Here is a 16,427-nt window from a genome sequence, read left to right as displayed (position 1 = left end):
AGCCTTTGCTATTGGTGAAGTTATAAAACAGTCCTCCAATCACAACATTGATCTCAGTTGTAAACATCAGATATTTACTACGTTCAGCACACCACCACTCTCACTGTCTCTACACTTCCCGCGAGCGCGAAGCTCGAGTCGAGATCATCATCATCATACGCTTGGCCCAGGTGTGTTGCCAGTCGTCGTTGGTATCTGTCCACTTGGAGAGAAGAATTTGTTTTTTTTCTGCATAAATCCAGGACTTGTAGAAGGTGAGATTAGCAGATTAATATCTTGATTTTCAGATTTGCAACTTATTTTGGGGATAAATGTGCTGCATAAATAATTATTGTGCGATCCTTGAACCACTATTTGGCCGCCAAGATAATGGCGTCTCTTAGGGTTGAATAAAAATGGAATAAATGTATGATGTTTGTGCTTGAGCTAAATTTTATATCAAAAGGTGGATATTTTTTATGGGTTTTAAAAAGAAAACCCTATGATTTCTTAGGCCACGATGAATTAATGGGTTCATATTTAATGGCTGGATAATAAATTTAAAATGCTACACGGTACTGCCGCCATAGCAAACGCGCTCGGATGGTATGTATTAAAAAAATCATATTTTTTACCGATTGGAGCAAAGAATCTTGTTAGATTTAAGTCAGAAATATATTTTTGAGTGTTTTGTGCCTTAATTCCATGGAAAATACAATTAGAACCTGTCCTAAATGTGGTTTTCAGGTTTGAAAGTTAAAACCAAAATACACCCACCCTCAGTTTAGGCGGGAAGAATCATATGATCATTACGTAAGCAGTTCTGACAAGGATTGCAACATATAAGCTATTAGAAGAAATGACCAAAATTATTGTTATGATGAAACTGTATTTTTTATCGTTTTTAGAGTACGAAAGTGTCAAATAGTTGACACTTTGAAAGTGTAAAAGGTTAATCGATTAAACTGTTAAATATTTTTTACCCTAGGTGAAAAGCAATGAAATTTCCTGTATTTAAATTGCCCCAGATGAGTCAAGAGAAATAAAGTCATTTCACTAGCATAAAGCACACATCCCAATTAGGGGCTTGAACTTTATCATCGATAGCTTTTCTACTTCAACAAAAATAATTACTATTGCATTTACTAGATAAAAATTATATGATCTTTTTAGATGGATTCGGTGCTTCACACTCCTGGTGGCATCAACAACGACTCTGACGCTGACGAACCAGTGTACAACATGAGACGTTTTACCAGACGAGCTCTGATGGAGGTCCCCTCCAGTACTCCGTCGCCGGTGACTCCAGAATTAAATACGTCCAGCTTCCCGACACCGTCACCATCCCCGGACGAGCTCCTTATTCAACTCAGAGGACGCAGGAAACTTCCAGTAACTTGGAGTCCCGACGTAAAACGCTCGCCTATTAAGCTGATACCGGGAAGTCCAAACCAAAGCGGCATTGTCCTGCGCAGCACCCCAAGGAAGCGACTCTTACTCAATGATGAACGGACTCCAGAAAAGTCGCCAAGGAAAGTGAGCCGCATAGCAGGAAGCTTCGAGCTTTTATCTGTCACCTCCCAGGTTAGAGTTATGCATGAGTTCAGGATTGGTTTTTTCTTACCACCCGGTTTTTACCGTTTTTTTCACCCTACTTTGCCCAATTGTGTGCGCAAGAAATTGCACGAAATGAATTTATTATAATTTTGGCAGAAATATTAGAAATCTTGATAGAATGGCTTAACTAACAAATTATTTTAACGTTTTGACCTGACTATTTCAAATTTTACTGCTTTAAATCAAGTTTTCTCAATAAGCCACTTCATGGCTAATTAAAATAGCATGATATTTAAGAAACTAAGAGTTTTTGTATTTATTAATCTTAAGTTCCAGAGGCATATTATTTTAACAGACAAGGGAGAGAGTTAATATTTTTGTTTTCATTAAATTTACTATCTCAGTCATCTGAATTAACACTAGTTGCATTTTGTTTTTGTGCAATAGCAACATTCAGTCTTCTGAGATGAAAGGTTATCATGCAACCGAAGAATCACCAAAATATTCTCAAAAAATCGCTTTTTAGGTAGAAAAATTGGTACAAAAACGGCTCTTACCAGAGCACTGCTTTCTACATAAATAATTTTTTCGACCCTGGATGGGACTTTTCTTTCTGAGCTTGTTCCTTCTTTGAGGTTTCAATTTTTGCTTGAGAGGTATGGGATTTAAAAAAAATTGTTTGGAGTTAAATGAATTTTATGCTGTTAGTTTCTGTATCTGAGGTTCCAAACTCATTTGCAGACACCGTCACCTTCCAAGAGAAAAAGTGTGGAGAGGTTGGGAACGCGAAATTTGCCTCAGGTGCCTCTTTCCTTGCTGCTGAAGGGACAGTCCAAGCAGCAACTGATAAATCTGCTGCTGGGAGTGACTCAAAGCCAACCTGATGTGGAACAAATGGTCCGCGACAATCTTTCATTTCCCGACTTAGAACTGATGGAGGAGCAGCTGAGAACTTTGAATGGGAATATTTCTAAGGCCTTTCCTATGTCGAGCGAAATTGAGAGGTACGACGCTTCTGGTTTCGCGCGAGTCTGTACTCACCTTAACATGTTCAAGGTAAATATTGTTTTTCTTAAAGCCAGTGCATCGTAAGTGAACCGGTTTGATTTACAGAAAGCTGTTATCGACTATGGCAATGAGCTTGTTGATAGCAAGAATTACGGAGCGGTGATTGAATATGCTGAAATGGCTTGGAAATACGTGTCACTAACCCCAACCTGGCAGAGTGTTGCTCACAACACCATCAAAAAATGCTGTTTCAAAAACCTGGCCTCAAAATGCATGAAGGCTATCAAATATGGAAACTTCACGCAGGATGAATACCAAAGAATTGAAGAAAGGTATTGTCACACCGCATTTTGTGTGATGTCTGATCTAATAGGGTGCGTTTTAGCTTCAAGAAAATGGTGTCTGATAGCGACGAAATTCGGAGCTGCTTGAAGAAAATCGCTGGGATGCGCCTCAAGCCGTCGTCGTCACCAACTCAAACGCGATGAGTTTTAATCTTTCTACTAATTTTACAACATTGGCGGTCCGTGTCATTTCAAAGGATGAATTACAAATAGGGGATTTTCCTCCTTCCTTCCAAAAAATTTCCTTAGCAGGGAGAAATAGTACAGTCGTACCTTTCCCCACCACAGCAATGTACAGCATACAATTTGAAATGCCATCTAAAATAAATTTAAACTTCCTCAAATCATACAACACAAGAAGTTATTATCTAAAGCAATAAATGGAGTGCAAATACTTATTGGTAACTTTTAACAGGAAAACTTTTTACATGCCAATTTTTTCGCGATAATTTTTTTAAACTACTAGTTATTCAGAAATTAGGTATTAGAATAGCACAGTCATCTCAGCATTCTAATATCAAATGATTATTTTAATATTCCATTTTGTTTTAAAAAATTTGAAAACACCTATAAAAAATATAAATTTTTGAAAACAAAGCCACCTTTTATATTACTATACTACTATAAGATCAGCTTTAATCCTCCACTCCCAATCAGCTAAATTATTGTCTGTCACAACGCGCAGAATAAATTATAAAAAATTAAACAGACTGTGAAGTGAAAGGGAGACAAGGCACTCTGAAGCTTCAAGGGAGGAAAGGGAACATAATATGAAGGAGAGAAAAGTGAGCAAAAACATATCAGATATGTGTATGAATCAGTTCATCGATATCATGACAGTTTAAGGAAGTGTCCTTTTTGAGTAGTCGTGTTCCCAGAATATTTTCACTCAAAATTTAATCAACTGCTGAAACAAATTGGTTCCTGTGTGTGTGTGAGGGCTCAAAAAATATCTAAATGCTTTCACTTTTCTCCTTGCTTGTGGAATTAGCAACAATTCAATTGAGGAACTGCCCATGATATACAAAGTCTGAAACCCCAAATTGCTTTGTGGTGGTGGGAATTTGCATGCTTGGTATACATAGTAGCACAGTGTTGATAACTTGATTTAAAATGCATAATTTTATGCAAACCTTAGTCAACAACCAAGTGAGACTATAATCAATCTGCTAAATTCTCTGGAGTGTATCTTCCTTTCACTTCGAAAGGATAATAATTTGATAATGTAAAAAAAATCATCAATCAATATTACATTGTGAATTGAGCTAAATTTAAGCATCCAGTGAGAATCGCGCCATGGTATACAGTTGTCAAATCGAAGCAGACAACAATATTCAAATGTTGAAATCTTTTAACATAACATGCTGAACGCATCATAGATTAATATATAACGTTGATAATGTTAAAAGATGATTTTGTTAGTCTGTATTTTATTTTCTTAGATAATTGATATGATTTCCTGGTTTCTATGCACGCTTGATATTTTTGCTGGAATGAAAATTGAAATAAATTGTAAGTGTGATCTTATCCTACATTTTATTATTTTAAGTTACACTCAATTTAGTCGGCTTATTTGCCAGATATCAAAAGTTTATTCTTAATTTTATCATTAATCTACTTATTATAAATTTAAATGGCAGTGGTCAAATTTGTAGCTGATTTTCAAGAACTCAGTTACTTAAAACAGACTGGGCCCACTTCAAATCCAAACGCTTGATTCGCCTCCCCATAATCCACGGGATAGAAGTCGATGATTGGCAAGTGGGCCAACTTTTTGGTCCGTATTTCAAACACAGTTTTGCTCTTCGATTTCCGAGACTGCGTTAAAGATTTTGAATTAAAGCTTTTGAAATTAAATTCGTCAACTAACCTTGCAGCCATCTGTTAAAACGGCGGGCTGAAGCGCGTCACTGCTGAATTCTTGCTCGTTGTGTCCCATCAATTTGATCGCGTTTTCATAGTTGAATGACTTTTGCGAGAACCACGCGGCGGAGTTGATGCACGTGTAGGTGAAGTTTTGATATACGTCCTGGCTCAACATCCGCAAGAACTTCATTTGTACAATGCCGATTGTTTCGTATGTTATCTGAAAAGGATTGGGTATTGAATGATGCTGGGTGTTTGCGTGCTCAAACCTTAAAGCCGCCCCTCAGGTTGCTGTACCAGTCAGTTGCTTCCTTCCTCCAGGGGATGTTTGGCATTTTCGATGAATGCGTGTCCGGGAAAACGCACGTTTCTCCGCCGCTTGTCAGGTTGCAAAACACGTAAATCGCGTCAAATGACATTCCCAGATTCGGGTCAATCCAGTACCATCCTGTCAGATAATTTATTAGATTGGAGGAGTTAGAATAAAAATAATTTTCTCGGTCATTAAAATATTGGCGTGATTAAGGTTTTCAATCAAATTGAAAACTATCGGGCGATAAAATGAAAATTTTTTGCTACCTGAGAAAATTTATACATTTTCCACCTCACTGTAGTTCAGTGAGAGTTCAAGTTAAAAAATTTCGCTCCCTAAATATATTTTTTTTTGCTCTTTTTATCCCTGTCCTCGGACCGAGAAGGGCGCGCACTGCACTAGCACAAATGCTGAAACCCGGGTCCCAATAAGACCGCGAACGGATAACATGGGCGCACCAGGCCGCACAGGGACCCAGCCTTCTCAAGGGCCACTTGCCTCCGCACCGAGGACTTTTTTTAAACGCTAGGCATTCGATTCGTCCCGTGAAGCCAAATCACGCATGCTGGAAAGGTGCAAACCAGCAAGTAGCGAGTCGGCGCCGGTGCGCCTCCCAGCCCGTTGAGCAATTTGAGCATTTCGAGTCACTAAACTAACCACTTTTTGCCATCTCTGTCATTAGGTAGCCAGTATTAGATCTCCGAACTGCTCAAATACCTCCCATTGCTTTGACACTCTTGAGAATGCCTTAACAATGCGAGCCAACGGGCTGGTTAATAATTTGATGAATAACATTAATAGAGTACTAAATCACCGTCTTTAAACTGCGGATGACCAAAGTACAGGTCCCGGCAAGTGCGAGCTGGATTTTCTTTAGTGCCGTGAGGTCTCCTCACTCGTTCGAGCTCCTTGCGCATTCCGTAAATTGCATTGTACATGTCTAGCATGCACCCGTCCTGGTCGTCCTCTCCTTTCTTTTTGTTCACGTTGTCCCCTGTTCCAGCCACATCATCGTCACTTGGAGAAGAGAATTGAATTATTTGAACAAAGGCCACTTTTTTAAACGTACTCAAAAATGTTGCGTTTTGCCCTGCTCAAACTCTCGACCTGGTGGAAGAGTAACTCTGGGGGCAGCATCGGTTGTTCGCCTGGAATGCCAGGGGGCCCGGGCGGACCAGGTGGACCTGTCTCACCCTACGAAAAATTGTAATTATGGATTTGTTTGCGGGACATCTAATCCAGGTCGATATACCTTTATGCCAGTGGGTCCGTCCGATCCTTTTGGGCCTGGTGGCCCTTCCATTCCCGGGAGTCCTTGTGGTCCGTCACTGCCTTTCATGCCGATGGGGCCGGCAGGTCCCTAGGCAAAATGTTGTTATTGATACGCTGTAGAGCAATTCCACACTCGCTCACGATTTCTCCTTTGTCGCCCAACGGTCCTTGTGGTCCTCTGTCGCCTTTCTCTCCCTTTTCTCCCTGATCACCCTTTGGTCCCTGGAGCCCCATTTCACCGCGGTGACCTTTAATACCTCTCTTGCCTCTGTCACCCTTGGGTCCTCTAGGGCCCACCTCTCCGTTTTTGCCCGGTTGGCCGGTTTCCCCTTAGAACACACATTCATTTCACTAATAGTAAATACATTTTCAAACCTACCTGGCTTCCCTGGCGGTCCAACATCACCTGCTGGACCCGGTGACCCTCTTGATCCCGGTGGACCTATAATTTTAAATAAAAACCAAGTTAATAAGTTTCATAAAATGATCCAAAAATGTTCTTTAAATTGCGTATTCAAAAGTATGCAACTCGCACGTCTCAAGTGCAGAGCAAATTGCATACACAATATATCCTATATTCTTATAGAAAAATATCACCGCATTGCTAGTCAAAGATAAGTTCCACTTTAATTGGCTTTTACAATTACCTTCAGGTCCTTGCGATCCTGGAGATCCAGCAATCCCAATCAAACCTGGCGCACCTTGTGGCCCTTGATCTCCCTTCTCACCAGGCAGTCTGAATCAACCAATTATATTGAACATGAAAGCAACCTCGAGTGGTCGCATTTTTCAAATATTTATTCAAGTAATTCAAGCTTTTTGTAGTTATGTCCTACCCTGTGTTTCCTTGTTGACCTGGTGGACCTTCAGGTCCAGACTTCCCTAGAAACAATATGTTTTAATTCCACACTTAAAAACATCTGGAGACACATAAATTTAATTATCTTATCTCAATTCTGACCTGGTGGACCGGGACTTCCACTTTTTCCCTGTGGCCCTGGCTCTCCCTGTAAACCTTGTTCGCCCTCGCGGCCGTCAGCTCCGTCTTTACCCCGCTCACCCTTCGAACCAGGTGGTCCAGGCTCCCCTTGTTTGAAAAAAAAAATCGATAAATTTATGTATAACCTTTCATCAATTGTCTGCCAACCTGCTGGGCCAGGAAATCCAACGGCACCCACATTACCCTTTGGTCCCTCTGGACCAGGTATTCCGCGTGTACCAGGTGAGCCAGGCAATCCTTGCTTTCCTTCTTCACCTTTTGGACCGATTGGACCTCTTTCACCCTATAAAAGAAGAAGCTATGCATTTTTGTCAAAGTTTGCAAAATAATCAATTAACATGTTTTCCATCGATGCCGGGTGGACCTGGAGGACCCGCATTTCCTGGTTCTCCCTTTGCTCCTAACAATTAAATAACTGCTTAATATGGCATTCCAAATCTAACATTCTTATTACCCTGCAACCCTTCTGCTCCTGGAGGTCCAACAATTCCTTCCACACCTTTGGTTCCTCGACCACCACGCTCCCCAGGTGGGCCAGGCTTTCCAAGTGGTCCTGTATGTTTAAAGTCAATATTTATCCTATTATTTAAAGCACACTACCTTTTGGTCCAGGGTCCCCAAAATCCCCTTTTACTCCTGGCGGCCCAGGCAACCCCTGTGGCCCTGCTGGTCCTGGAGGTCCTGCTACCCCAAGTGGTCCGTCCTCTCCCTTTGGCCCTTGTCTTAAAATATTTGATTGATTTAGCTGTTTTGGTATTATTTCAAAAATGGTCTACCTTCCGATTTCTCCAGGTGGTCCTCTCTCACCCTGAAGTCCCATTGGACCAGGTTCTCCTCGTAACCCTTGAGAACCGTGCGATCCAGGAGGTCCCTTTATACGTATTATTTTGAATTTTTTTTTCTCTTAATAAATTTTAAATCTCATACTTGCTCTCCTCGAGATCCTTTGAAACCTTTCTCGCCAGGTGGACCAACGTCTCCCTTATCGCCGTCTTCTCCTGGCGGGCCGATCGGTCCAGGTGGCCCAGGCAACCCTCTTTGTCCTGTCAATCCGTCTCTTCCCACAGATCCTGGTAGTCCAGATTCGCCCTTTGTTCATTGTTTTGTCGATAAATTCTCTCATTTTGAGTATTCTAATAACAAATTACCCTATCCCCCTTCATTCCAGGTTCTCCTGGAGGACCAAGTGGTCCTTGCCTTCCCTCAGGTCCAGGTGGGCCTTCTTTCCCGTTCTCTCCTTGTTGTCCTTTATCACCCGGCGATCCCATTGGACCAAACGGACCCATTTCGCCTTTGAGACCCGGCATTCCCTAATATGATTAGCCACAGTTGATTTAATATGTTGCAAAAAAATAATAATACGCACGGGAAGTCCAGGAAGTCCTCTTTCACCAGGAAAACCAGGAAGTCCTGAAGTAAAAGTTGAATGTTAAAGTTGCATCCCAAATATGCGCTTTTTTCGTAACATCACCTGTGCTTCCAGTTGGGCCTGGTTTACCAACGGGTCCTGCACTCCCTGGTGGACCCTCTTTGCCGGCTTCACCAGAAGCGCCAGGCTCACCTGCAAAATTATTCAAAATATTATTAAATTTTTAAAATTCATTTAATATTCATTTCATTTAGTATAATTCTAGCTTCATTATATTCAAATAATGAATTATCTTCCTCTCATAAGAGTAATAAATATTTTAATGTTTTTTTTTTAATAAAAACGCATTTGTAATCGAAAATTGGTATGCGTTTAAATCATTAATATAAACAGATAAAAAAGATTTTCTTTTAAATTTATCAATTGAGGAATAAGTGTTAAGAAACGTGCACTTCAAAAGTGTTTGGAAAATAATAGCAAACAGTTATTACCCGGCAGTCCTGGATGCCCAGGTTCGCCATGCTCGCCAATTGGTCCCGGTTCACCTGATGGACCAGGTGGTCCCACAACCCCTGGTGCCCCTTGAGGACCCGTTGGACCTGGCTCACCCTGGACAGTTTAAAATTAAAATTGAGTATAAAGACAAAAATACAGAATTTAAATTAAAATTATCAAGTAATTTACTCACTGGAGGACCGCGTTCTCCTGGCAATCCTGGACTACCGTCTTTTCCATTTGTACCTTGCGCTCCTTGTGGGCCAACAAAACCTCTTGGACCCTCTGGCCCCTGAATTACATGGATTAAAAATTTCAGAACTTTTAAATTGAACAAAAACCTGTAAGCCCCTTTCACCCTGCGGGCCGGCAGAGCCTGGCTGGCCAGTGTCACCTTTCGGACCTGGAAGGCCATCATTGCCCCTTCTCCCTCGGGCACCTCTGAAACCCTGTAAATATACAAATTTACTTTCATCTATGCATTTTATTTAGCCACAACTCACTCTTGGTCCAGCTTCTCCTCTTTCACCGGCTACGCCAGGATTGCCCTTTTAAATGAAAATAATTAAAATATTTTTTTATGTGATTTGTTTGAACAATAATCTATACCCTGTCTCCCTTTTCACCCGGCGTCCCTTGCTTTCCACTTGCGCCTTTGTCTCCTTTTTCGCCTGGTGGGCCAGCGTATCCCTGCAAATACATATTATTTGAAGGCAAAATTTTGCTTTTTAATCCTGATCATACTTGAAATCCAGGAACTCCAACTTTTCCGTGCTCCCCTGGTGGGCCTGTGGGTCCAGCTTCACCTCTTGGCCCTTCGAATCCCTGTACAACGGAAAATTTGAATTAAAATATCCCGCATACACTTATGCAATAATATCTACCTTTGGTCCCTCGGGACCTTCCAGCCCCATCAGCCCTGGAGGACCCTGCGATCCTTTTTCCCCTTTCTGGCCAAGGTCACCTTTCTCACCATCACCACCTCTCTCACCTTTGTCGCCTTTATCTCCTGGACTACCCCTTTTCCCTTCGTCACCTTTCACCCCTCTGCTGCCTGGGAATCCCACTTGCCCCTGAATAATTAACTCAATAATAGCCAAATTGATCGATATCTTTTATATTTCCCATACCTGAGCTCCTTGCAGACCTTGATCACCCTTTTGTCCTGGCGCACCAGAATTTCCTGGGTGTCCAGGAGCACCCTCTGCACCTGGCAACCCAGGCATGCCAGGTTTTCCTTGAGGTCCCTGAAACCAAAGTCTTTTAAAATCAGTATATATATTTATATAAATTTTTCCTCTCTTAAAACTCGACCAATTTTCGTTTTTGAAAATTCGTCAGACAAAATAATGCTCTTACAGCCATTCCAGGGGGGCCTAGCAATCCTTGTGGGCCTGGTGAGCCTATTGATCCGGGTGGGCCTGTCTGTCCTGGCGCGCCAGGCTGCCCTGGAGGACCAGCATTGCCTTTGGGGCCGGTAGGACCCTCAGAGCCTGGAAGCCCAGGGGATCCAGTTAGTCCTGGAACTCCTCGAGGCCCTGGAAATCCTCGTGGTCCCTATTTTAAAGGGCTTGAGGGCTTTCAAACAAAATTAATTAAAAATTACCATTTCTCCTGGAAGACCTGGCAACCCTGGAGGACCGTCTTCACCTTGGATTCCATCGTGACCCTAAAATTTCATATTTGAGGGAACACTGAAACCCCAAGAAGCTAAATCATTGATTAAATTATACCTGCAGTCCTGGCTCTCCTGTGTTACCAGGGCCGCCTCTTTCGCCCTTTTCTCCCGGCATGCCTACATAAAAAATTCTGAATTCTCACATGCTAAGCTATTTCTGCCTTAAAAAATACCTGGCAGTCCCTGAGAGCCTTGCTCGCCTTTCACGCCTGGCGGGCCAGTCAAGCCGCGCTCACCATCCCGTCCCGGCCTTCCTCTGCGTCCTTCCCGACCAGGTGCTCCCACCAAACCCCGTAACCCTCGTGGACCCTGAACAATGCTTAAAGCTTGCACAGTTTTTTTTAATTCGTTGTTTATCATACCGGCTCTCCCGAGTCACCTGATTCGCCTTTTATTCCATCCGGACCAGGTGGCCCTACTGGACCTGGTATGCCAGTTAAACCCATTGGGCCCTCAGCTCCCCTCATAGACATCTGTAGTTTAACATATGAAATGGTATTTTGCTCAATCTAGAATACTATTTGGCGTACCATATGCTGTGACAGAAGATGTCTAAATTGCTCTGCTTGATTGTCTGGTCCTTTCGTGTCCCCTCCTCCGCCTTGGTTAAGCTAGAAAAAAATTGAATTATTATTCTTATTATAAAATTTGTCAGCATTGAATTCTCACCGGTATCATAAAGACGTGACCCGGTGGGCCAGGGTGGCCGTTTGTGCCTGCTAAACCATCCCTTCCCATATCACCTTTTGGCCCTTGCAATCCTTTTTAAAAATTGTTAGTGAAATATCTGTATTTTTACTTTCTTTTTGTTTCTTTACCTGGTGGTCCTGGAGGGCCCATATAGCCTCTGGGACCAGGAGGCCCCCTGATTGGGTAATACTGAACCCCTGGACTAGAGGGACTATACTCGCCGCCAATTATTGGAATTTCAGTTATCACATCTTCTTCGCCATACTGTACACAATCAGTCAGAATATATACGCTCAAGAATTAAATTCCTTACAGTATCGTCTGTTTCATTTGAAGTCGAGTTACCCTCGTTTTCGATTGGGAACTCCGTCGTGATAGGTATTTCAGTGGTAGTTGTAACGCTGGGTAAAAAAATGCCTGGCTCGATAGGCTCAGTTACGCTGGTCACGGTATCATTCTCCAATTTGTCGTAAAAACCGTTTTCGTCCGGAATCGCATAATCAACGTTTCCGTTTAATTCAGGAGTAAAATCCTCATAGCCTTAGAAAATAAAAAATATACTTTAAAAGCACATTATTTAAAACTGGAAAATACCACTATCATATTCTTCATCGTAATAGTTTGACGCAGGCTCTTGCTTCTGCGGTCGTTTGTGAATATCAACTTTCTTCTTCCTCTTTTTCTTTTCTGGAATGGAAAAATTTATTTACTCCTCAAACAACATGGTTCAATCGAACATACTGTCGTTAACGGCCGCATTGATTTTCGCTGCAGTCGCTTCTTCACCAGCGCACAATGGCACGTAGTCGCACAAATTGTACGCGTCGTCAGGCCGCGGTGCCAACATCAAAAGCTGCATGTCTCCCTGAAAACTCGGACTGGATAAGAATTCACGTTCCGGCTAAGTTGATATTCACAGTGAAATGCTCTTCATTCAACAGTTCTTGGCCAATTAGCATGATTCCAGCTGTGCTAATATCGGACGGAATTGGCCGGTGGAGTTTTTTGGTTATGCTCAAGTCGCCGCATTCCGACAGCAGAGTCGCGGAGTCGCCTTTTACGCTTAACGCCAGTCGGTGGTACCTTTTTTCAAATTATTTTTTCAATAGATTCAAAATGAAATAAAATTTTAAATAAAAATCTTACTTTCCGTCATTGACCGTGATGTTAAATTTGACCGTGGCTTTTTTGTTTTCGACCGGCCTGCCGCTTGAGTCCCTGAAGAAAAACTCCACCTGCTTGCCCAAGGTAATCGCGACCTGCTCGTCGCCGAGCTCGTTGTACAGGGTCAGCAACACCTGTTTTGAGCCCTTTGTCGGCTTGACCGCCATCAGCAGCGAAAAGTCTTGCGGGAACGTGCCATCTACAGCAGAAGCAACACTGTCACGCTTGGTTGATGAATGGGGTGCGAAAATTAACCTTCGAATAGCTGCGAGACTGTGATGGGCATCGACGCCTTTTTCTTCAGCATGTAGGCTCGTTGGCCCGCGTCGGCGTCTTTCGGCGTTTTTGACCCTGACCCGCCTCTGTCGGCGCAAATGTCGGCCACCACCTTAACCCCTTTAGGGAGGTCTTGCAGCTGGGCGTGGGACAAAAGGTCAACGGCTTCTTGGTCTAAAACAGCCAGAGCTTCTCAGTAAAATTCGATTAGTTCCTATGCTATAATTTTATTGAAAACCCCATGAAAAATTCAAGAGAGAGAAAATGATTAATTTAGAATTAGAGAGCGTAATGAGTGCAATCATTTTGTTAGAAGGGTGGAAGACAAGTAGTGCGCACGGGTCAAGCAAGACAATTGTGATTGACACTCGCGCTCATTAACATAAAATATTCTGGCGTTTGAAGTGCATATTACGCTAATTAAGTTAGTGTTGGCGGGGAATTCTAACTCCTGTCATTTTCAGTGCCAATGCCCTCAATAATTTTGTTCCAATAAGTAGGTTATTTTAAAAATGAATAGCAATCGGCGCGGCATCTTCAAAAAGGCGTGTACTTGAACCACTTTGAAGGCAAGTGAATCTTGATGCGCGCCCGTAATACACAACAATTTATTACTTTTTGCAAGTCGTAAACGAGATCGCGCCTCCGCTATTTCATTATGCGACGTGGACTGGTCGCCTAGTTAAGTGATTGAGCAGAAGTTTGTTATGCACGCACGCAGCAAGGCGCATGGCTTGCGTCTCATGATGTCATTCTCCCCTTTTTTGAATCCAGATCCGACGCCCATAAATTATCATTCGTGCCTCATATGAATCCATTCCGAGAAGCAGCAACTTCATCTCTCTCGTCCCTGTCTCGATCAATAATAGTTTGTTAGAGTGTCGTTCTGCTAAATGAAAAGGACGTTCGACGGAGAGTATTTTAATATGATGATTTTCATTAGAGGGAAAATGACACTTAGACTTAGAACATCTTTTTTAGCTATGAAACCGATAATTGTTCTTTAAAATTAATCAAATTTTCAGTAACCTAATTTGTTAACAAAAAATTTAGGCCTGCGGTGGGGCCAAAAGAACCGATATACGTTTTGGGATTTTTTACAAACTTCACTCAGCATCAGTTCCGCTTGGCGAATAAGAATATTATTAATTTTCCTAAAATTTCCCACGTGTTTCTTTTATTTATTTATTTTTTATCATTTCATTCATTCATTCTTGGTTATTCTTGCATGTCAATAAATAAAATTTAATAATTAATAGAAAATATAGCAAGAAAAGGCACAGTACAAGCAAAAATTTATTTATTCATTTTTTTAGATTTTGTAATTTAGCTGCAGTATTTTTCATTTTCCTATGTATCCCTGTTGGTACAATACATTTCTGACTCTAAAATTTAACTTTTAAACCTCTCGGGGTCGATGTGAAAGAAATAATTTATAAATATTCAGTTCATTTCCTATTGAAATACTTTTTAAAATTAATACTTAGTATTTTAGATTTTTCATACAATTTTTGCTTTTGAAGTGTTAACATGGAGTGGGTGTGGATAGCTATTTGAAATCATGGCAGAGATGATCTTTCAATTACTTATGAGAGTTTCAAATTTTTAATTTCAATACTTTTTTGGACAAATTTATTTTGGAAGTTATCAAAAACTTATAATCTAGCCTATTGGCGAAAATTAGGCAATCATGGTCTTCGAGAGCGTGCCAGCCACACGTGTTTTGGCTAAAAAGTGCACTCAGACAGGCTTCCTCTTTCCAAAGTAAAACGCACAAGTTACCCTCTCATGCTACACAATATATTCTTGATCGTTTCATTTAACATGTGAGAGAAGCAGCATCGCGGGCTCGTTAATTAAGGGCTGACGTAACGCGATTTGTGAGTGAGAGCTGACCGACGCACTTGAATCGGATAGATGGCATCTTTGAAGATTCATTCGGAAGTGAACTTGAACTTTTTTCATCATGAATGGGCCCGACTTTTGCTGCCGAGGGCAGGCGTGCTCTTTAGCGAACGCGAATCGGCGCACGCGAAGAATCAGCCGAATCGTCTCGAAATCGAGCCTTGCGCGCTGCCTCGCCGCTCAGATGGTGTTGAAATCAAGCCTTTTTTGAGGCTGCACAAAAAACCATGCAGCCATGTGTCACTAAACGAGAGTGAATGTCCCTTTTTTGTGGCCAGGAAGTTTATCAACAGTGCTTTGTTGGAAATAATGCATGCAGCCCTGGCGGCTCCGCGTCGTTGCCTCTCACGCGAATGTTTATGTACTCAAAGGAATTAGAATGCGCCGGCACCGCTTTTCTGTTTCATTTCACAGTTTACTTGTTTCCAATGAAGTTCGGCAGAAAGGCTCCGAAAATTGAAGCCAAGCGCCAGGCGCATGTGGTTCGTTGACGTTGAAAACCCGATCTTACTTCCCTGCATTTTAGCTGCCGTTTCCAGCCGTCAATTGATGCTCTTTTGACAGGGAAATTTATCCCAAAGAATTCTACTATTCTCAAAGAGAAAAATGAGATTTTAAAATTGAATGTGAATATTTTTTTTATTTTCAAGGAGAAGCTGGCCTTTTTTGTTTAAATATAATTTTTGTAGTCAAACGGCCTCTTTATCAATTTTTAATTAATTTTTGGTCTGATTATCTGGAAAGAAAACTATGCCCTTCAACAATAAATTAATGTTATTTATCAGAATGGATTGTTTTCAGCTATAAATGAATTAAAATAATTACATAATTAAATATGCAAAACAATCTAAATTAAAAGATCTATATTATTCCTCTCAACCTTGAATCGGAAAAAAAATTCCTCGTACCTTCTGCAGAAAGACTGGAAATAAAAGCACTCCACACGAGGAAGAAAACGAGCTCAGGTGGCTTCATTTTCGCCCGTGAGACGCGCTCCCAAAGTACGTATTCAGCCTCCTGCTCTTCCTATACGGCGTGGCGCAATTTCAAGACTGCAAAAGCGTGCCCATGATGCTATGCCGCAGCCAACCAACAACAGGTCCTCACTGGAGCATCTCTCAATTCTGGAGATGCAAAGGGTTAAAAGGAGAAGAAGCTTTTTGTTTCACACAAGCGCATGCGTGCTCTAATTTTTATTTGGCTGACGTGCACATTTAATCACTCAAATTTTACATCAACCAGCTACAGAAATTTAATTGCAGAGTAATGCGACGTTGGCGGAGCATTTTTGCGCTGCTTCACTTTTTCAGAAATTGGAATTGCACCAACACCACTAAATATGTGATGACAGAACCGATGATCTATGTGAGAAAAAATTTAAAACGAAGTTTTTAACTCGAATTGATAAATACTTCTCCGAGCAAGTCCATACTGATTTGGATGAAACCACACGCATCAAACGCTGCAATTTTCTTTCGGTTCATCACACATTTTATCTTAAAATATAAAAA

The 16,427-nt window shown here is 41.6% G+C and overlaps 2 protein-coding genes across 3 annotated transcripts; one reads left to right on the top strand and one right to left on the bottom strand.

The window, feature by feature from the left end:
* Positions 1–110: 110 nt before the first annotated feature.
* LOC135944648 (uncharacterized) lies at positions 111–4,415 on the top strand. Of its 2 annotated transcripts, none has more exons than XM_065491745.1 (5): positions 111–254; positions 1,153–1,515; positions 2,278–2,592; positions 2,650–2,876; positions 2,930–4,415. In XM_065491745.1, the coding sequence occupies exons 2-5, from the start codon at positions 1,153–1,155 to the stop codon at positions 3,030–3,032; spliced, it is 1,008 nt and encodes a 335-aa protein (XP_065347817.1). In that variant the 5' UTR covers positions 111–254; the 3' UTR covers positions 3,033–4,415. The 2 variants fall into 2 exon arrangements, with proteins under 2 accessions (XP_065347817.1, XP_065347816.1); XM_065491744.1 differs by having other exon boundaries at positions 1,153–1,563.
* Positions 4,406–16,053, bottom strand: LOC135944639 (collagen alpha-1(V) chain-like). The gene is made up of 43 exons (XM_065491731.1): positions 15,825–16,053; positions 12,991–13,185; positions 12,718–12,934; positions 12,489–12,654; positions 12,313–12,436; positions 12,166–12,258; positions 11,885–12,111; positions 11,700–11,835; positions 11,551–11,642; positions 11,412–11,492; positions 11,244–11,354; positions 11,055–11,190; positions 10,937–10,998; positions 10,810–10,872; positions 10,563–10,760; positions 10,334–10,450; positions 10,088–10,276; positions 9,948–10,028; positions 9,813–9,893; positions 9,707–9,751; positions 9,545–9,652; positions 9,397–9,495; positions 9,200–9,317; positions 8,811–8,900; positions 8,706–8,749; positions 8,488–8,649; positions 8,267–8,428; positions 8,116–8,210; positions 7,940–8,061; positions 7,794–7,892; positions 7,678–7,739; positions 7,487–7,622; positions 7,301–7,426; positions 7,176–7,221; positions 6,987–7,075; positions 6,719–6,781; positions 6,481–6,668; positions 6,320–6,427; positions 6,137–6,261; positions 5,882–6,084; positions 5,024–5,202; positions 4,759–4,974; positions 4,406–4,706 (listed from the first exon to the last, which is right to left on the bottom strand). The coding sequence occupies exons 1-43, from the start codon at positions 15,889–15,891 to the stop codon at positions 4,563–4,565; spliced, it is 5,265 nt and encodes a 1,754-aa protein (XP_065347803.1). The 5' UTR covers positions 15,892–16,053; the 3' UTR covers positions 4,406–4,562.
* Between the last annotated feature and the right edge of the window lie 374 nt (positions 16,054–16,427).

Source organism: Cloeon dipterum, chromosome 4 (genome assembly GCF_949628265.1).
Source record: "Cloeon dipterum chromosome 4, ieCloDipt1.1, whole genome shotgun sequence".
Lineage (NCBI taxonomy): Eukaryota > Metazoa > Arthropoda > Insecta > Ephemeroptera > Baetidae > Cloeon > Cloeon dipterum.
Note: the sequence above shows the minus strand (reverse complement) of the source record. Positions and strands in the feature narration are given on the sequence as shown.